The sequence below is a fragment of the Parambassis ranga genome, chromosome 6, assembly GCF_900634625.1.
Source record: "Parambassis ranga chromosome 6, fParRan2.1, whole genome shotgun sequence".
Lineage (NCBI taxonomy): Eukaryota > Metazoa > Chordata > Actinopteri > Ambassidae > Parambassis > Parambassis ranga.
Genome location: NC_041027.1, coordinates 2996644 through 3018167, shown reverse-complemented (window position 1 = coordinate 3018167; position 21524 = coordinate 2996644). Strand labels below are relative to the sequence as shown.

Here is a 21524-nt window from a genome sequence, read left to right as displayed (position 1 = left end):
CTACTTCCTGCATCCTTTGTTTAGCAGTGAAGACACCTACAGTATAAACAGATAGTGTTTACCATAACACAAACATGTGCCCAGAAGGTGTCAGTGTAGTTTCTGCAAAAGGCTCCTCCAGCAAAGACAACTGTTGTTGCTGTCTTACAGCTGTGACTCTCTACAAACGAAAGCAGCTCACAAATTCATGTCATTCAAATGTTGTGTATTAATATGCTTCTCATTTCAGTCAGAGTTGCCTATCTGCATCACTGAGCATCACAGAATAGTTTCCATGTTTACGCCTCATGTGTACTGTTCTTATATTAATGTCTGACTTTTCATTTAAACAGGCATAGCTCCAAAAATAAGCTGGATAAGCTGCTGAAGGAGAGGAAATGCACCTTTCCGTTGCTAATCAAGGTAAGGAAAGAGCTATTTATTTCTGATCAATGTATATTTTGTTTACTAAGTTTTGGGTTGCCCTGTTTTCCATTCACCCTGACAGCCATTTATAAGTTACAGTGGTCACCATGTTTATGTGGCATGATGGCAGTCCTCTGAGCAACCAAACACCGTGTGTTCATCTGCAGCCCATTAAATAAATGTTATTTAGGTGATTGCATGCACTCAGCAGAAGTGATTTATTAGGGAACATACTCTACCTTGTACTGTTCTTGGCCTGCACCACGGAACCCTCTGAGAGAGGTGCCTGATTCCTATTTGTTGGGAAGAGCAAAATTGTGCCCAACCCCGGGGCACATGTATCTGAGGTCTCCTACTCTGACACCTAGGTTAACCCCATCATCTATTTTTCCTGGAAAGCTCTGCCCTACAAGGGCACATTCATGCTGCGGTGGGCCGATTCACCCCTCCCTCCCATCCTGCATGGAGGGATTAGAGAGTTTCAAAGCCCCTCAGAGCTCTTATAGGACACTTTACTGTTGATTAAACTTTTAATTTAATTTAAACAGTTTGGACATCTTTGCTTTAGTGGACAGGTGAGTGGAGAAAGGAATGACAAAATCCTTTCTATAGGTACCAGGAGGATTTTGAGCAGTGTTGTCTCACAATAAAGCTACCTGCAGAGGAAAAACAACGGGACAGAGATTGAATACAATTTAGCTCTTTTGCATGTAAGCATTTGTCTGTGTTTGTGAGGGATGCAGTTTTAGTGATTGAGGACTGTCGCTGCAAATTAATAGGCCCCTATACGACCCCTTATGATGGTTTTTAAAAGGCTTCTTACATAGACATCCTTGTTAATTAGCAATGACACTCACCACAGGTTGTTAAAACCAAAAGAAAAACTATCTTTGAACATCAGTCAGAAATTGAATGGAACACTATCTGCTATGAGTGAAATCCCTCGCTAAGGTTGTCAGTTCAAAAGAGGTTCTTGTTTTTAGAACATCAATGCAAAGAATCTGCGTCATTACAAAATACAGACGCAAGCAGCAGCTCTCAACAGAACCCTTACCCCTTTAAGATATGAAACACCCTGATACTGAGGCAGGCAGTGTTTTCCATGTTTGTAGGTTTGACTCACTGCTGAAGTTAGTCACTCTTATATCACAGCCTGTTCAGAGTCTTTAAATAGATAAAACTGAATGGATTCATAGCTTATCATCACCATAAATTTTTACTAAAACATTTTGTGTGTCATGCTTTGGTGCTGGTTTACATACATGGTTTTAATTGGACAGGAAGAATATGGTTTTTTTTGTTTGTTTGTTTGTTTGTTGAAGAGGTCAAAGGCAAATGCCAGAGAAAAGTGAAACAGAAGTATCAAATTTTGTGGAATTTTAATAGTACAGTACCTTCAATATGAATACATTGCACCACTGACCACTTGTGATTGCATCCATATAAAAAAACAAAAACACTGTCTGATTAATTTTACTGTGCACTTCATAAGCTGCTTTAACATATTGTTTGCCTATGGCCCAGCCATCACCCCCCACATACTGTGGAATAAGGAGGGTGTCACCCTATTATTCGGATGAACCCTGCCCCTGATAGGGTTTCTCATCACAGCTTTGTCCCTTGTTGACACCGGACCCCCTGAATTAAAGCCGGTCATTTGGAGAGAGAGCTCACCTCTGCTGAATTACAGGCTGAGATCAGTGTCACTGAGCACAAGGTTCACACTGACACTGTACAAATTATATTCATATATAAATGGTTTTATATCATCTTATTTCTATTCAACTGTGTGTATGTGTCTGTGTGCACGTGCATTAGTGTGTTCTGTTGTGTGTCCATGTCCATGCATGCCTGCAGGCCTGTGGTTTGTTGTCACGTGGCGACTGCTTGTCAACATGTGAATCTTTATGTTCCACGTTAGCGCAAAAATAGTCCAAGGCATAATTGCAGCATCCTCAGTGCTGTTGATGACTGTGATCCCTCCCACTGGTTTACACAGGACTGTGGAAGCCTGGGCAGCGTCTGTCCTCATACAGCCAGGCAAAGGGTTATAGTGCCAAAGCTGCAGAGGAGGTTTTGTGCTGAGGGTGCCCCCAAAAGTGGACAGCTGGACACTCCCTGAGTCTGATAAACATTAATTGAATCTACAAAGAATGCTGGGTAAACAGCCACACAGGGAGTTTAGTTAATGAGTTGCTGGCTTGGTTGCATGAAGTGTCTGTTTTCCTTTAACAGTGAGTCATGCAACACAGCTGCAGGGTATGCCAGCGTCCTCCCCCGTCGCACCCTCTCTTTCCATCTCTATAGGCTCAGGAGCATTGTTGTGTAATCATCTTATCTAAAATATTGTTACATAAGAGGACCATGTTGTTGTTGTGGCAAGCTCACAGATTTCTTTACGCATGACTATACAGTATAGCATATATACTAGATTTTATACTCAGTAGGAATAGCCACAAGGCAATATTTGTAGCATTGCAATGTTTTTTTCTCCCTTTTGGTTCATAAAGTGATCATATCATACATTTAATGAAACTCTTTTCTTTTGCTTGTTCATCATTATCATCATCATCATCTTCTATTAGCTACATTTCACCTCCAGTCATAAACACTGATAAGTGTTTATGACTGGATTATTATATAATAATTATTGCATTAATCAGATAAACCTTTAAGCCACACCTGTGCTACTGTACCAATGTGTGTCAGTAGATACCTGCAGCATCTGGTAGGCAAGAAAAGCCTTACTACCAGATTGCCGATTACATCTGAGCCCTGGATAATAAAGCCTGTAGAATCTAAGACAGGATTTCCTTTACAAACTGTCAGAGAACAGCTTGTGGAACAGTATAGCTTTTTGTATTCGGCAGTCAGAGACAACAAGCATTTCAGGTCATCATTGCCCAAGTGTGCCATGCCATCAGATTAAATCCTGTAATTTGTGCTAATTGTTACAATTTGAAGGCTTGTCTGTGTTGGTGTTCTTTTGTGTCCAGGTGGTGACTAAAGCAGATCACTGAGCAGAGTTTGTTTTGGAAGGTCACAGGAGAGTGTATACTTACAGTAGGAGTCAAAAGGCTGATGATGCTCATCTTACCTGGATGACTCTGCTCACCTGAGAGGGGCAAAAGGTCTCAGAGAGTGACACACAGGCACTGATGCGGATGTCAGTGATTTTACTTGAAACAGATGGGTTCGGCAATAACTGGAAGATAAGAAATTAAAGACGGCAGATTAATTCTAGGAAAGTTTAAAATGGATATTGAAATACTGCTGGTTGCCTAGAGATATTCCTTGATAGGGGGCAACATCAGAGCCTTTTGTGGCAAGTTGTGTGACCCCAGAGCTGCCACGGATGCCAGCCCATCATCACTCACACAGGCCTGACAGCGCCTCCATCCTCAGGTTCTCCGACCTGGCAGGGCAGAGTCTGGGGCATTTAGGTCAACACCCACACTGCACATGATAGGGGATGGAGCTTGCAGTGTTGTAAGCATATTTATCACTGAAACCTATGACTTGCACATTTTCACTATACAGATAACCTCACACATGCACCTGTGCAAAATTTTACACCACACCTTCCTCAGCTGTCTTGCAGACTGGCCAGTTATTTCATTCGATCAGCTTTATTGAAATAACAGTGACGCTCTGGGAGCCGTGGGTCAGGTCTGATTCCAGGGATGGGAAGCAGCATATCTTAGATGAAAGAATGATTAATGAGGTAAGACCTTTGACTCCATGGCAATCGCATATACAAGGTATAGGCTATGATGTCTTAGAAGCTGAATAAGGAGATGTTTTTGGAAGGGTATTTTCACTGTTATCTGTTACTGGGATCTTGGCATTCAAAACTGGAATGGTGACATCACCAGTAAGGACAACAATGAACTTACAATGGTATTACGTATGATTCATTTGTGATTGTTTGTCATTGTTTGACATCTTTAATGTCAACTAAAAACTCGGATTTGTAACACTACACTTTCTGTCACTATCTTATGCATTTCTTTTATTTCCATAGCAGTGTATTCACACAGGAATCTGTTTTTACAGAACTGCAACACAAACTGCTATATAATTGAATTTTTTATGCCATGCATGTTTTAGTAACTGTTGATGGCTGCAGCTCCTGCATTTGCAAAGAGTGATGAAATAGTGAGAGATTATAAAAAGTCTAGTCTGGAGCACGGAGTCTGAGTTGTTTAACATCGAGGTTAATAGGAAGAGGAGACAAGCATTTAGTCTGTGTTGTAGATTAGCCTCAAAAGAGAGGGATTTAGGTCTCACTGCAAGCAAAAGAGGAAAATACTATCATTTATAATACCATGGAAGTCCAATCCAAACTGCCACCAGGTGACTGTCTGGGTCTCTGTCTGTCTTCGGTGTGTCTCTTTGGTTATTTTATTACATGAAATGATAAGTAATGTATTATAGAGCATGAGAGGCGGGGCGGGGCTGCACAGTTGACACAAATATGAAGTGTGCAGTAGGTCAGCCTGTAATTCCATCAACCACCCCACACAATGACACCCACAAATAACAAATGTGGTTATTTATGTCAGTTTGAATGGAGATCTTGAGTAACATGCACCATCATAAATCCTGCTAATTGAATACATAAAATGTACAACTTTATTTATTTTGATTGTTGTAAAATTATATCACATTTACCACATTTTAATGTGGGGAAATTTATATTGCAGGTAATGAGTAGAAATGAGTAGCAAGTTCTACTCATTTCTTTGGCATAATGTAAGTTTATTCCAGTCACAGTACAAGCTGTTTCTACATGACAGGACTATGACGGAAGCATTAGACCTTTACAATGCTCTGCTATAATCAGACCGTGCCTTTGGTTACTCAACAAGGACACAACAAAGAGGTGATTTATTTATTTATTTAATTATTTGTCTCACTCTCTTCACCCTCTTTGCAGAGAGCCTCTCCACATAGCTAATAAGATTTGGCTTGACCTGAGTGACTGCTTGATTTTCAGCTGTGTCCACAAACACACACCAGAGAGAATGAGGGTAATCACCATAACAGTCAGAAATTGTCTTGATTATAATTACTTCTGTGACAGCAGCTTATAAGAAGTTTTTTTTTGACTCTATGAGGGTTGTTCATCAGCAATTATTGTTACAGTAGCTCCAGCTAAGCAAATCATTCGATAGGGGTACATAGCAAAAAAACCTTTCCGTTGATTGGTGGCTGAGTTAAACATCACCACAAACAGTTTATCGCTGTTCTGTGTTATGCCCTTCTTTATGGGCTAATTTCAGGCACTATAAACATGTAAGCTACAATTGAGCCTATAATCGCCTGCATGTGTGTGAGTGTGTCTAAGTGTATGTACTTGTGTCAACTTGTGAACTTGACCCATATCTCACATGGTGGCACGCTGTCACTGAGTAGCCTGCTGTGCGTCTAAAACTGCAGATGCTGCAGTCCACCTGCCAGCCAGGTCAAACTACCCACACTGCTCCCTGCCAAATGGCAAGAGACATTGACACTGTCTGTTTTGGCTGCTGGCTCAGCTCGCTTCAGTTCGCCTCGTCTGGCACCTGGCAGCGATTAGCCAACGGCCTGACAGAATGTGTGGCACCTGGTTACAGTCCTATCAGAGGAGGTAATTTGGTCCTGTTTTAACAGAGTCTCATCTGGTCTGGTGGCATAGCCACTCCAACCACCTGCTGTTCACTCTATCCAGCTCTGGCCTGATGGTTCAAAGATATGGACTAGGTGTGGCCCTGGATGAGCAACAGCCTGGAAAATAACTCTGTTGTAGCTGGGCACAAAAACTTCAATTAAATAAATAAAAACTTAAAGCAGTACACAAGGAGATACAGCAGCTACTGTACCTCTGTGTGATACAAGTGTCAAAACCGGCTGACAGAGCAGTAATGAAATACAGTACCCGGGTGCTTCATGCTACAGAAATAGCAACATTTTTCCTGTCACTAAAACATGGTGATTTACAGATTTTATTTTTGGCCAATGGCTGGAGTGGCTGTAAGCAAAGATACTTGCACTTACTGAGTGTGTGGCCCTCCTGTGAAAACAATATTTAAAATGAAATGTTGTACTATAACTATAACAACCTTATAAAATTAGGTTAAATAGGAAGGTACCACTAAATCATTTTAATGACCTCCACTAAATCATCCAATTATCAACATTAAAAAGAGGAGCCACACAGAAGTAATTGCAACACTTTGTTCCCTCATGACCACCTGCTGTATAAACCTCATAGTCAGCCTCTGTGTCCTGTCCTGCTGTGGACTCTGCAGTTTTCTGCTGCTGTGTGCCGCAGGCAGGAGTCCAGGCGTAGCTAGGGTAGCATAGGGTAAGCTATTTGTCAGTGAGGCTGTAGCATCCTGCAGGGGTCTGTGGCAGGTGGAGAAGGGTAGCAGAGATGGAGGAGGAGAGGAGAAGCAGGCAGGGGATCTGACATCCCCGCTGGTTTTGTCTCCAGGATACGGTGGCAAGTGAGCAGGCAGAGGAAAGTTGCAGGCGTGTGTTGAGCCACATGGGAGATCCATTAGAGCTGCACCTCCTCCCTGTCTGACTTCCTCAGCCCCATGAAGAGCCCACCTGGGAGGACGATGGGATCTGTATCTACAGCACCTTTCTCTCCTTGTCTGTCTAGTCCCACCACCACCACCCATCCTGCACTCCCAGAGGCCTCTTTTACAGGAACCTAAAGTAAGCACCAGGCCCCTGCTGCTTTGTCTCCGGCTCAGGATGGGTCCCTGGTTGAGTCCCGTCCATACGTCACCGGCAGCAGCAGCAAAGACAGAGAGCACTCCCTCACCGATTGCAGCAACAGCACAAAGCAGCAGCATCCTCTCGCTGTCTGTTGGCCGTCTGCCTCTCTATTCTGTCTGTATCCTGGAGCAGAGAAAAATAGTTTAAAGGAGCCTGACAGAGAAGAAAAACACAGGGGCACCGAGGTCTCAAACAACCGGAACGTAACCTTATATGAATAAATGACGCCGACCTCCGCGTACAGTAGAGAGATGTGAAGAATCACAGGAAGTTCTGCATTAAGGTCTCAGGAACTTATCATAAAGATAACCGAGTCAAGGAGCAACATCCTGAAACTAAACCACAGGAAATGCAGGCCTGGCATCCTCATCATCCCTCATTCTGCTCCAAAATCATTAGGGCATCTTCTTTACCTCTGACCCACTGAGTAACTAGCTCCCCCCTGGCTGGAAATGGGGTGTAGAGGTTGAGGTGGGATTCGGGGTGTGGTTGTAGCAGCATGGGGGAGATGTGCTATGTGGGACGACGGGACCTCACCTGCCTGCTGTGGTTTTAGCCTCCTTCAGAGCTGCTGCTGGGGCAGGAACAGGAGGGTGCAACCTGAGGTAAGGCAATGCAGCCTAAATACAGGATTCAAGACAATGAATGTTTTATTCCATTCAGCCACACCTTGTCCTCTCTTCTACTCTTTTTATACGTTGTGTTAGCCACATGTGAACTGTATGCTCTGTTTACTAAATTTTCAGTTGTCATGGTGAGATTATCAGCATTGTTTTTGCACCAGCTGCTCGCATGCATTGTCCAATGCGCTGTCACCTGGGTGACCAACTTTACACAGCATAATGCTGCACTCCCAGGTGAACTGCTGTGCCAAGGTTTATGGTTACTGGTGCACACTCAGCCTTGCTGCTTCATCTAATTTCCAGTCTTTATGCTTGGTTAAGCTGCCTTTATTTTTAGCAAACAGACACGAGAGTGGTGTCGATATCCTTGTCTTTTTTCTCCCAGTCATGCTGCAGCAGATGGAACATAATGTACAACTGTGTAGCATAAGGAAGAACAAACACATGTACAGTGCGTCTTCCTGCTTTGCTCCAGCTCTGGGTTGTATAAGATAAACACCTCCTACTGCAGTTCTTGTCCATATTAATCATTCTAGATTTAAAGGAGTCCCTCAACTTTTCAAAGGACTGTGTTTTCATCTTGTGGTTCCCTTATTTTCCTTAAAGGCCACTCCACCAGCAGGGACCAAGTGGTCATCAATAGTTGTTCATCCAGAAAGCATAAGACTGATTACTGAAGTGGCCACCTCTGCTGTATAACAGCTGTTATCCTATTCATCCTCTTCTGTGTTTGTTATGAGCTAATAATTGAAAGGAGCAAGTGAGTTGTTTCCCCCCCTGCAGAGAGGATTCATCATTGGAAAACAAGTGTCCTCCACTTATTTGCATCATTGTATTGATGATGTGATGCCTGGTCTCTTGTTACTAAGAATAAGATGATTTCACTGTGCTCAGGAGAAAAAAAAAGAAGTTTCATAGAGGTTTCCTGATTTTGCCTGTAGTTTTTAAAAATCGTGGTTATGGTTCAAAATGTACTAGATGTGGCATCAGCTCTGAGTTTCTAATTAAAATTAAATATTGTTCTACAAAGACGAATACAAATAACTACAAAGGTCTAAAAGCAGCTATTTGCATCTGTTGGTTTGAGCAGGAATCTGAGGTCCACACTCTGACAGCTGATAAAGAATTCTTATAGAGAAAGTCACCCTAATATTAAAAGTTATAATAACGTTAAACGACAAATGTAATTTGTTTCCAGCTGATCCATTTTCCCCCCTGAAAACATTTAGTATGATCATCTTTCTTAACTGCTTGAACAAAGCTCAGATTTCCAGGTTGACCGTGAGACTGTGTGACTACATGACACCCTTCAGACAGGCTTCTCTGTATCTCAGCCTGAGAAGCGAGCAGTCTACATACTTTATCTTACGTGCGTGTGTGTGCGTCGGTGTAAAAAAGCCCTGTCTTTACCACGTCGGTGTTGGACAGCGCATCAGCCACGCGGTGTGGTGTATGTAGGTGGACAAACGGATAGAAAACAAATCTATATCGGGAGAGCCCCAGCTGTCAGCGGCAAAAACCTGAACAGGTGGCTCCTTCGGTGTCGCCGTAAAGACGCAGGGACCCTCAACAGCTTGCCTCGCTCGCTAATCTCCCTCTCTGACGACAGCGTATTTACCCGTGCGCGTAAAACCGGGAGTACGGCAGCTTTGGGTTGAGGGGGGATCTGATCAGTCATCAGGCTCTTACTCATCAGTGTTGATTCAGTGCTCGTCCTGAAGTTGGACCTGTGGAGAAGAGTGTTTTGGTTGTGATTCTGGACTGACCGTGTTGGATACAATGACTTTTTCTTGGATCTTATAATTTTTATTTTCCCAGTGTGTTTGGATTTAAAGACTGACACTGATAACACAGCATGCTGCCAGAAATAAACAACAAGGTGAGACACTGTCGCTGGATGACTGTTACAACGGCAATTTCATGTTGTAGTCTGATATGTATTAGTGTTACAGTTTATTTGATGATTTTCTCTGATTTTATTGTCCAGAATATTATTTTTAACATACTTCACTCTCCCCATATCACTTTGTGTCTCGTTTCTATATTTGCTTCAAATTCTGCCAGCAATAACAGACCAGAAGTCCATTTTTGGTAAACCCTCTAACATGCACACTTTTAGTGTAAAATAAAAAAAATGTAGTTTTTTCTGATTTATGCAAAGAAGTAATTCTCACTTTAAAATCTTCTTCTCCACTTGAATGCTTATTCTGTGGTCCGCCCCCTTCCTCCTGACAGCATGCCAAGTTCTGATGAAAAATCTGATCCATTTCTATTTCAGTCGTTGTTTAGCCTACTTATTTCAGCGTTTGTTGTGCTGACAGATTCTGTAAGTCTATATGCGTTCTGGTGTATTTTTCACACCTTACATGGAAACTGATATAAATTTAACCCTTACTGTTTTGGGATTTTTGGGGGGCTTTTCATCGCTCTTAGAGAACAGAACTGAGGAAATACATTCATGCTCACACCTCACATAATAACAATGCATCTTCATCTCATTCATTGATTTTTTTTGTATAGTATCACCCCCCCCCCCCCCCCCCCCCCATCCACCCACCCACCCACCTTGTAATGACGTCAAATGCCAGTGAAAGGCAGCCTGTGATGCAGAGAAACTGACAGCATAGTGTTGTTATACACTGAAAAATGGTGTGTGTGTCTGACAGATGATAGTGTGAGTGAGCACCAGTTTACAGTTTGTTGATGTTTACCGTCAGTTACTCCTGCTTTTATTGCTTTGGTTTGACCTTCTGACCAACTGACCCTTCTGGACCTTCATGAGCCAAAGCTCCTCTCACACAGGAGGTTCTCTCCTCCAGCAAACACCCTCATCTCTAGAGTCAGTAGTGCAACTTTTGTTTCCTTGCTTTTAATTTAGTTAGTTAGTTTATCTTAATGGCATGGAGAAAGGAAAAGCAACCTGTCCGTGTAAAGTTGCCACAACAGTAAAGAATAGAAGTGTAAAGAAATCCTACTCCACCACATGGGTTGGACTGTTTATATTGTCTGGATGCTCATGTGCATTTCTGACAGTGGAATAGACACACTATTTTTCTTTGGCACTTGTTATGATGTCACTTGGTTTCCACTGGCTCAGTGCTCATTAGCCAGGCTTACAGCAGACCTTTACAGGTGTTGTTTTAGTAGCCAGCTGGTCACGGTGACCTACATGTCACCTGCTGTCACTCACAATGCTCCTGATATTGTAACATAAATACATCATTGTATTACCAGACTACAAGTGTGAGTTTAGAGAAGCATGGTTAGGTCATTATGACCTGATGTTACTTTTTCATTGCTAAAATATATGATTGTGAAGCTGTTTCCAATCAAGCACCTGTGAAAAGCACCCCCATTTAGCCAGCCTTACCCGGCTTTCCCTCCCTTCTGTCTCTGCCAGACTCCTGGATTGTGTTTAGCTCGTATGAGGCTTAGCTTTATTTCACCCATATGGTGTTGCCCATCTCAGCTGCACGCTCACCAATTAATAAGGCACGTGTATCTGGCTTGATGCTGAAGGGAAGCATGCAGAATCATCCCAAATGTTTGTGTGTGTTTTCCTTTTAATTGCTTCTCTCTAACACATTTATTAAAATGGATCTCCAGTGTGCACAACCTTCAAGGCACGTGCACACCTACTGCTAAACACATGGATGCACACATGGAAACGCACCTGCACAAGAGAGTGCTAGAAAGTGAGAGGATGGTTGTTGCTGGGCTTTTTTTATTTTTTGCACAGATAATCTATTTTAGGATCACAGAGCATTATTTTTGCTAGTCTTGTTTCCACCTCGCTCGGCTGCCCAGAGGCCGTGTGTTTGTGAAGAGACTGCAGAATCCAGCCAACAAGAACAAAGAGACTTTTTTAATTATGGTTATTATACTTTTAATGTCTGCATCTTTTGATGTAAAGGGATGCCTAAATATACGTCACACTGTGTAAAAGTGTGCGCAAAAGACAAATGTGGTTATTCATTCTGTCTTTTTTTCCAGCTTGTTGGCAACAAAAAGGAGCTATTTTTTACTTTTCTGTGGTGCACTTTATGAATCGTTCTTATTCCTCCCACAGACATCACGACCGGAGGCCTTCCCTCACCCTCACAGGCTCCCAGCAGAAGGCAGCCGTATTGGAACAAATAGACCCTGCTCACAGGTCAGCGCCTCCCGTCAGCATGATGCTGTTACAGCTGACCCATGCACAGAATGTGTTGTATCAACAGTGCCATCTTTACCCTTTTATGCAGTGTGCTTGAATTTTTCTAACAACACCTAAAATAAATTGTTCCTCTTCTTCTGTTCATTGACATGTAATATAATATATAATTCCCATTTGGAATGAATCACTGAAAAATTAAATAATAAATGAAAATCCTAGAAAAAAAGAAAAATACATAGCTGAGGCACATCTCTGTGCACATCTGTGGTCATGATGCGGTGTAACACATCACAGATTTCCAATAATACAAGAGCATCTTGTTTAAACAGCACGACCCCCCCCCCCCCTTCCCCGGTTATGTACAGGCACGTAACAGTGTTTACTTCCTTTGCCCGTTGTGGCAGGTGCTTGTGACTATATTTAGCCTTATCTCTAAGCGTCATAACCAAGTTGGCAGATCTTGCACCAGCTCTTAAACATGAGAACAATCCACTGTATGGATGGAAAAGATTTTTTTATTAGTAATTGATATGAAAGAATTTAATATGTTAATACAGTACATCGCTTAAGGCTACATGTGCTGGATAGATGGAATCTCTGAAATAAAACCATGTTTTAAATACTCTGTAATGTCCCTCTTGTCACAAACACACTTCTGTAGGATATTTCCTCCAGAAGACTTGGCAAGGGACAGAGATCTAATTTTGCCCATCATTGCCAGGGCCAGGCGATGCAAGCCTGTGACACATGTAATCGTGCTCCCTGAGCAATCAGGGTGGCAGGCAGAGAAAAGCAGGTTGCTGCACTTCACCTCCCCCACAAAGCCTCCACAGACAGACTCTGTCAAGAACCAGCCTCACAGGGCTTTGTCCCCCATTTTACTCTCAACTTGATCAGTAATTCCAGCCGCTACCTGCTGGGGGGGGCCAGGTCACCTGAGACCTATGGATAAAATGCATGTAGAGAAATAGGTAGCTGAGAACGGAAGCACAGCCTGAATGCAAAATCAAAAAAAGAAAAGAGTTTTTTTGTCTTCTGACTTTTTTCTTTCTGAATTATTTAGTCATACTTTGAATACTTTTGTTGTTATTTCCATTAACAGTTGTTCTGTATTACAGAAGTTTGGCTCTGGTGTGGGGACTCTGCCTCAGCTTGAGCCACCAGTGGTCCAGGTGGTGGTCAGCAATGCCAAAAATCAGCACCAGCAGTCAGACAACATCCTGCCCCAGATTGCCAATAAAGGGGGTCAAAACAACTATCAGACACACCCGGTGAGACTTGTTGCCTGTATATGCTAGTTTTGCACAACAGTGTGTGACAGCTGTTTTTTTTTGGTTATAACGCTTTCTTATTTAACAGGACGAGAGGCCAAAGCCCACTCAGCAGTTCGCCATGCGGTTTGGTGCAGCAATGGATAAAGTGTCAGTCTCCCGCAACAACAAGATTTTTAGCAACAAGCTGGAGAAAGAGAAAGCATATGAAGGACAAAGGTTACCCATGTCACCTATAGGTATGCAACAGAATATAAGAATATAAGATTTTTTAAATCTGTTGTGGGTGTTTCAACACAAACACATAACTAATATTTCTTATTTATGCTGAAATGAAAATAGATTGCTGGCATTAGAAGACATGTATTCACATTCCTCTGCAGTTGGCAGAGGTCTTATCAACATGATAGTGACTCATCCTGTCCGCCTCCATCTAACTTCCTGCTGCAGACGCACTGAAGAACTTTCAGGAGCGCCTGACAGAGTTTGAGCAGGAGGAAATCATGGACTATGCAGAGGTCTGGTTTATGGGTTTGGGTTCCCAGAAGATTGAGGGCTCCCAAAGTGCGCCGCAGAACTCTGGATATGACGACGAACATGGAAGCTATGTCAGGGTAATGTCTTATAGTTTATATTGGTAATTTTACTGGTTGTCCAGTCATTATTTTGGAGGCGACATGTCATCAATGACCTGCAGCTCCCAGTGCCTGAAAAAGTGGTTTTGATGTCAGTAGATGCTGCCTCCCAGCTAATCCAGTGTAGTTGACACCAGTTAATCCCTAGACAGACAGTAAGCCTCCTGTAAGGGTACCTGTGAGTGGTCAACCCCTTAAAAATAAATAAGTTTTAATATGAAGTTAGTCATAAACATCCCCCACACTTATATTAAAACAGTTATTGTGCTAGACTGTAAACATTTTTGTATATTGTAGGACATTTAAACATAGGGGCGAATATGTGGCCATTCTAGATTCTGCAGTTCCCAGATGTTGCTATTTTGATGAAAATATCCTGTATTGTGCTTTGCAGAAGCCCTTGAATACCGAAGAATGGTTTCATGATTTCCTGGAGTCAGCTTTGAGAACAAAATCAGTCACACATAAGTCTCCAGGAAATAGGCTTGCAAGAATTAAAATGCAAACTGTAAAGCCAGAGGAGGCATCTCAATGTCAAAGTTTGAACTATAATTCATAAGGCAGTCACTGACTTTAATATGCATTCAAATTCGCATAATATGATCTTCAAAGTGTCTGATAATCCATTTGCAAGCATGCCAGCAACACATGTACAGCACATACAAGCAGTGCGTCAGTTTCTCCTTTAAACACAACAACACAACACAATGTGGGAATGTGTCACAGTCACTGCTTTCATGCAGCCTAAGCTGAACTGTACGTGAACGGATGTCTTTATATGACCTTAATCCTTTTTCAGTTTGAGTGACTTTATTTTTTAATACTGTATACAATAAACTGCACTGAGGTCACAAACCCACTAACAAATAAATCAGATGGCAGTCGTGTGTCAGAGGACAATACGGGCTGAATGAGCTGTTTAAGCCTGAGTGACTTACTATTGTTCAGCCCCTCATAGCATGTCTGTTGAGGCTCATCTCACTGTCACAGCTCTGACTGACAGTTACAGCAAAGCCAGAGTTAATACTGTAGTGGCTTCAGAAAAGGATACTATCTACAATATCACTGAGTCAATATTATGTTAATAAAAATGTGCTTTGATGTATTGATATGGTTAATGTTTATGTTATGTTTATGTGCACATTGCATACTAATGAAATAAATATTCACCATGCTCCTCTCGTATTTTTCCAGGTGCTGCATGACCACATAGCCTACAGGTTTGAGGTGCTTGAAGTGATTGGGAAAGGCTCCTTTGGACAGGTCCTAAAATGCCTGGACCACAAAAGCAATGAACTTGTAGCTATTAAGATGATACGCAATAAGAAAAGGTACAAAGAAAGACACATTTTTCATACTAAATTATTACCTAAATATTTAATTTCTTTATGAGTATTGTTAATATTTTACTTGTTGCACGTATATTTTCATAGTTAGAATTTGTCACATTCAAAGGATTCAACTTTTGGCGTTCATATGTGATCTGATACCTTGTTGTGAGGGTTTTTTCCCTTCATGACTACACTGTGATCATTTTACATATTAGGATGCTGCCAAATCACTAAGACCTGATTTAGCTTGATAGAAGTCGGCACCTCGTGGTGTTATCTTACCTGTCCTTCCTCATTGTGGCTATGAATGCCAATGAGTCCTGTAGGTTAGATGTAGGTGCCGTTGGGCTACTTCAATAATGCAGAAAACAAAATGAGTGTAAACCACCTCAGCACAGCGGGCACAGAGGAACTAGCTGCTGGGTCAGATGGCTATCTTAGATCTAATGTCTGCAGGTGGCTGACATAAAGAAAGCATCAGAGGTTAGGTTTTAGTGCTGACTATCAGAAAAAAATATAACTAATGCTTATAACACTATTTGTTTTGTCTGCAGGTTTCATCAGCAGGCTCTAGTAGAGCTGAAGATCCTGGACGTAATAAAAAGGAAAGACAAAGACAACCTTCACAACGTCATCCACATGAAGGAGTACTTTTACTTCCGGAATCACCTTTGTATCTCCTTTGAGCTTCTGGGGTCAGTATACAACGTGTTGTCACACATTCAGCAAGTATAGCCCAGCAAGTAGTATACAAGACTATGAAGACATTACTGAATTATTGATCTTTTAATCAAAGGTATTCGAGATGAGCCACCTTTCCCATTAGGGTGTGAACACTGTACAGCTTCTCACTTGACTCTAGTCATTACTTTGATTGCAGTCAATCAGGAGTTAAGTGATTACCTGTGTACCTTAAGCTATCTGTGTTTTAGCGGGGATCGCCACTGATATCTATTTGAGGGGAGATAGTTTTGTGTATCACTGTGGCTGAATGACCTTTAGAGGACGTCTTGGGCTGCCACCTTGTCTAACATTACTGTTACCGAATCCTTTAGTTAAGGCCTTGATTGAGGCCCTATCTCTTACACTCTTCTTGCTTCATGGTGTGAAGGATCCAGTTACACAGTCTAAAGAAGTTTATACTTATCACATAGAGCAGGAAATAGCAGGAGGATACGCTCTATGTCTGCATCTGAAAGCAAGCACAATCATAGGTTATTTCCAAGTATGTGCCTGACAGTCAGTGGATGGTTTATTGCAGGTGTTGAGTGACATCAAATTTAGCAGCCATCTTTTTTCGGAGCGTTTATTTGAGGAGCATGAAGGAGTTATTCATGTGGTCCATCTTCCTCTAAGTCAAATCATACTGGCTATGTATTACACTGTTTTATTTAAACATTTATGGTGGAAAATGTTTTTTTTTGTTTCATGTGTATCTTAAACTAATCACTTTCTCTCAATTCAACAGGGTAAACCTGTATGAGCTAATCAAAAAAAACAACTTCCAAGGATTCAGTCTGGCTCTTATCCGTCGGTTCACCCACGCACTTCTCAGGTGCCTGCAGATGCTGCACAGGGAGAAGATAATCCACTGTGACCTCAAACCGGTACAGATGCCCCTGACCTCTTTTATATCAAATTCTTTTTGGAGAAAGTAAATTATGATACTGACTAATGTAGTTAAGCCAACCAAACCTAAGAACCACGCCTTTGCACTGCATTGCTGTATCCCTGTGGGTAATGCAAAGTTTAATAATAATGTGAATCTTGCTCCATCTTGTGGAACATCCAAATATTGCACCAGTAAAAGCAACATTACCAGAACGTTTGTTTTTGTTTTTTTGACAGGAAAATATCCTTCTGTCTCAGAGAGGGCCGGGAAACATTAAGGTAGTTGACTTTGGATCGAGCTGTTACGAACAACAAAGAGGTAGATCAATAAGTTAATGATAATATATATTTAAAGAAATGGCTAAGCCTTCAAGTTTAAATCTCTTAAACTTTTGTTTCTTTTAGTGTACACCTACATCCAGAGTCGCTTCTACCGCTCTCCGGAGGTCATCCTGGGTCACAACTACAGCATGGCCATTGACATGTGGAGTCTGGGCTGCATCCTGGCTGAGCTCTACACAGGCTATCCTCTCTTCCCAGGAGAGAGCGAAGCAGAGCAGATTGCCTGCATAATGGAGGTATAGCAGGAAAATAATTGTGCCTTCATTTATTCAGTAATTTTATTGTCAGTCATTATCAAAATAACAATTAAATACATATTGTACTGGATCTGAATATTCGTTTTTCTTTTAGGTACTGGGAATGCCTCCAAATGATTTTGTTCAGTCTGCATCCAGGAGGAGGCTATTCTTCGGTGAGAATTTTTGTTCTTCTCAGCTACAACATCATGCCAAGAAGGGCATGATATATGGCACAAAAATAATAATGAGAGAGCAAATATAACAAATGTTTATGATGGATGGTAAACATGAAAAGACAATGTGGATACATCTATACTGTGTCCTGTGTGCAGATTCAAAAGGAAACCCGAGAAACATCACTAACAGCAAGGGGAAGAAACGAAGACCCAACTCCAAGGAGCTGTCGGAAGCACTGAAGACAAATGATGCTTTATTCTTAGACTTCATTAAGCGCTGTCTCACGTATGTTTGATATTTTAATAAATTACAGGTTACACGTATTAGTGTGTTTTAACCACCTGCATGGTTGACTGAAATTATTTTTCTGTACCTCAAAAGTTGGGATCCCACTAAGCGTATGAGTCCTGATGAAGGGTTACAGCATCAGTGGATCCTGGAAGGAAATTTCAACAAAATCCGGCCCAGAACCAAGCCTACAGTCAAGAAGACCTCTGACAGCTCCACCAACACAGACCGACAAGCTAACAGTAAGACTGGTAGATCACAAACTGCCTCCACTTGAATATCATTTGAAGAATTCAACAAATATGTAACATAAGTTGTTAGCTGTTTTTTTTCTCACTGTAAGCACACTTTAATTATGCTTCATTTCATTGCTACAGCTGAGAAGGTCGACTCAGAAAGTAAGAGTAATGAGAAGCTGAAGAGGGAGGGTTCATCAGCAGAAGCAAACATGGCTTCTTCAGAACGCCTGAGGCCCATTGGAGCCTCTGCAGAGGACGAAGTGTGTGAAAGTGGGGGGAACTGCTCCACAGATACCAGCAGGGGAGAAAGCAGCGGAGAGAGGCCCGTTCACATCATCATAAAGCCTCAAGATGAAGAGGTCACAGAAAGGAAGGATAGCCAGGAACCGTCTCAGTGTTTGCCCGCTATAATGTAACTAAGGGGTTTGTTGCTGTGTTTATGACAAGTGGGAACTGGGACTTTTCAAAGCGGATGGCTGAGCAAGCTGCCTTTGTTTTTTTGGCGCTGCATTGTGGAACATTAAATATACATCAAGCACTGCCATGTGTCTACACAATGTCACCAAACAACAAGAGAACGTTTCAAGCTGGAAATCATCTCCAAGAGGTGTTTACTACAAACAGGGAGGAACCTACTCAGTTCCCATGTGCCATGAACAACATGTGTATGTATGTGGTAGATAAAAGACATCTATTAAGTATACAGTCATTGTGGCTTCCTTTTGTTCTGTGAGTTTCTATGACAGTGAAGTTAACCATCCTGTTGTACTTATTTAAACATGCCCAGTATGAATGCACATGTTTAGGTTCATAACGCAGCATATAGATTTTGCAGTCATATCTACCATATGATTAATTGAATTAATCTTTGCTCTGATCACCTGGACAGACATTTTTTATAAGGAAAATGATGTAGCTGATTACAGTGCATGAGTAGAAATATATGAACAAATCTGTTGTTGCTATTTTAGCTTCATTTTACTTTCATTATCAAAGAATCAAAGAATTGTGTGCAATAAAGGCTGAGCCATTTTTTTTAATTACAGTAACAAATAATTGTCATGTACTTTTTAACTGTAGGATGAAGTTGATTATGAATTACATATTGATTCATGTTGATTTCCCGTATTTATTGTGAAATATCTTTAAACCCGTGTTTCATATTTATTAACAATTTAACTCAACAACCGTAAAATATGTATTTGTAATTAGAATTTATTGTATATATTTCTGCTGTAATTTCTTATACACATGTACTTCAGAACATATTTTAAGAAAATGTTTCAAATACCTGTTGAGGATTTAGACAAGGTTCTACTTGTTGTGTTGTTACTGTATGAAAACATTTTGTATGTCTGTGTTATTCCTAATATTTTTATATTAGACTCAAAGCGACAATCATATTCTGGATAGTTTGTGCCTTGCAGTATTAGAATATTGCACTTTATAATTGTGTGTGCACTTTAGGATTAGAAACCGTTGCATTGTCATGACATGACTTTGGACTAGCCTGCCAGGATCCCTGTTTATTTGACAAAATGATTTCTCATCTAATGTAACACAACATATTGAAATGAGCTTTTTATAAATGCTTTATGTTTTTTTAGTCGCCAACACAATAATCCAACTTGAAGACAAGACCCGTGCCCTCACTGTATTAGCTCAACAACTAGAGGTCCTAAGAGGATAGATTGTAGCTAATTAATGACAAGGAAGAAACGTCATTTTTATGTCTTTTATGATGAATTATAAAGTTGTATTAAAGACCATGTGTTTGACATTTTCCAGTGTTATCCTTATATTTCCAAATGTGTCCAAGAGTGTGTAAAAACTTTAATGCACTATCCACAGTGCTATTATAAAGTGTTCATGCTGTTAGATGTTTTTTCTCTTTTCATTTCTTTTATAAATAGTGTGCATGGTCAAAATGATTTATATTGATAATATATGGCAAACTAAGATGTCAGTTTTAAAGACATCTAGACATCAAGATGTCATTGAGGCATCCAAAATTGATGTCATTCAGATGTGTTTGAAATATGTCTTATAAATGTTTGCAAGAGTCAGTTATAACCAAACCCCCAAAAAGCTGTGGGTTGATGCTAAGGCAAATTTGGGTCATACCAGAATCAGACTTGAGTTTATTGCCATGTAACTGAAGAATCACATTACTAGGAATTTGCCTTGGTGTTTAGTGAGTGCACCAAGCACCAGGGCGTCCATACTAGGCGACCTCTTGGCTCATGAAAATTAGATTGCAGATTGCGATACATACAAACCACTCAATCACATAATAACGTTGACACTTGATTATATTGCATGTGGTAACGTGATGGAATTTTTTCATGGACACATATTTTAGTATGGCCCAAACATCAGCTAACATAAAACCTTAAAGGTTTTTGGCTATACAGCATGAACATTGTACTTATTATAGTTTGGTTTGTCCAAAAGCGTTAACAAACTCAGGATTTTTGCCAAATCTTGGGCCATATAGTAAGACCTTTGTTACCTTTTTACATTGATATAGCATTAAAAAAAAATAAAACAACTTGCATATTAGAATCCTGCCATCATTTAAAACAGAAAGAAAAATATTTTGAAACCAGTGAAAATTTAAAGCAAGGAAAAAAAGTTTTGCAAGTCTAAAAAGTTTTGCAACCTTGAATAATATTTTGAAAGGATGAAAAAAATGTTTTTTAATCTCTGATAATTTTGTATTGTATGGAATTGTAATTTTTCATATACGTGCAACATGCTTATTATGGAGTTTCACCCTCACTTTTTCAGAGATTCAAACCCCTTGTTGCACCCTTGCTTTTTTTTTAAGTATACATTTTCATAGTTTCAGATTTGGCACCGTTCTCCCACCTTGAAATTTGAGTTTTGAACATTTTGAATATTTGCAAACTTCACACTTCAACAAGACACTAAATCTCCATGTTTTTATTAGAAATGCTCATAGATAGAGCCTCTCTCCATGTAATTCAATGAAAACTATAGTTCTGTAAGGCAGCAACAAATCTTTACCTTATATACTAAAAATTTTACTTTCAATATTATTTCATGGTTCAAGATCTTGTGCTTTTTAGGAAGATTAATAACAAGTCTAATTCATCATCAAAACAAAAACATGAATTTTGTTCAACAAAACTACTGTAGGTGTTGCATCTTCCAAGCCCTTCCCACATTCTTCCTTCTACTAAAATGGTTATAAAAAAATGTCCAAATCCAGTGAACAACCTTTCCTTTCATGCTTCGAAGAGTTACCCCTTAAAAATGAAACAATCTAGATGAATAAACTATTTTAATAACATACTAACGCACTTGAAAAAAATTCCCACACAATAGGAAGGATTAATTTCAGAGCAAGATCCTAGAGACGAGTAATCTGGCTCCTCACTCATGGCCAAGCAATGCTGCACTTTATGTTTCT

General features: G+C 40.6%; 1 protein-coding gene across 1 annotated transcript; it reads left to right on the top strand.

The window, feature by feature from the left end:
- Positions 1-9152: 9152 nt before the first annotated feature.
- On the top strand, positions 9153-19781 carry dyrk4 (dual-specificity tyrosine-(Y)-phosphorylation regulated kinase 4). Its single transcript, XM_028407964.1, has 14 exons — positions 9153-9678; positions 11869-11952; positions 13074-13226; positions 13315-13465; positions 13677-13840; positions 15056-15192; positions 15747-15887; positions 16661-16799; positions 17041-17122; positions 17209-17381; positions 17497-17557; positions 17717-17846; positions 17943-18091; positions 18227-19781. The coding sequence occupies exons 1-14, from the start codon at positions 9655-9657 to the stop codon at positions 18502-18504; spliced, it is 1866 nt and encodes a 621-aa protein (XP_028263765.1). The 5' UTR covers positions 9153-9654; the 3' UTR covers positions 18505-19781.
- The last annotated feature ends 1743 nt before the right edge of the window (positions 19782-21524 follow it).

Bases quoted from the DNA above. Each gene is read 5' to 3' on its own strand.
- dyrk4 (XM_028407964.1), top strand. From the start codon at position 9,655: ATGCTGCCAGAAATAAACAACAAG. The intron at 13,841-15,055 runs GTAATGTCTTAT...GTATTTTTCCAG, and splicing joins AACATGGAAGCTATGTCAGG to GTGCTGCATGACCACATAGC. The intron at 15,888-16,660 runs GTCAGTATACAA...TCAATTCAACAG, and splicing joins ATCTCCTTTGAGCTTCTGGG to GGTAAACCTGTATGAGCTAA.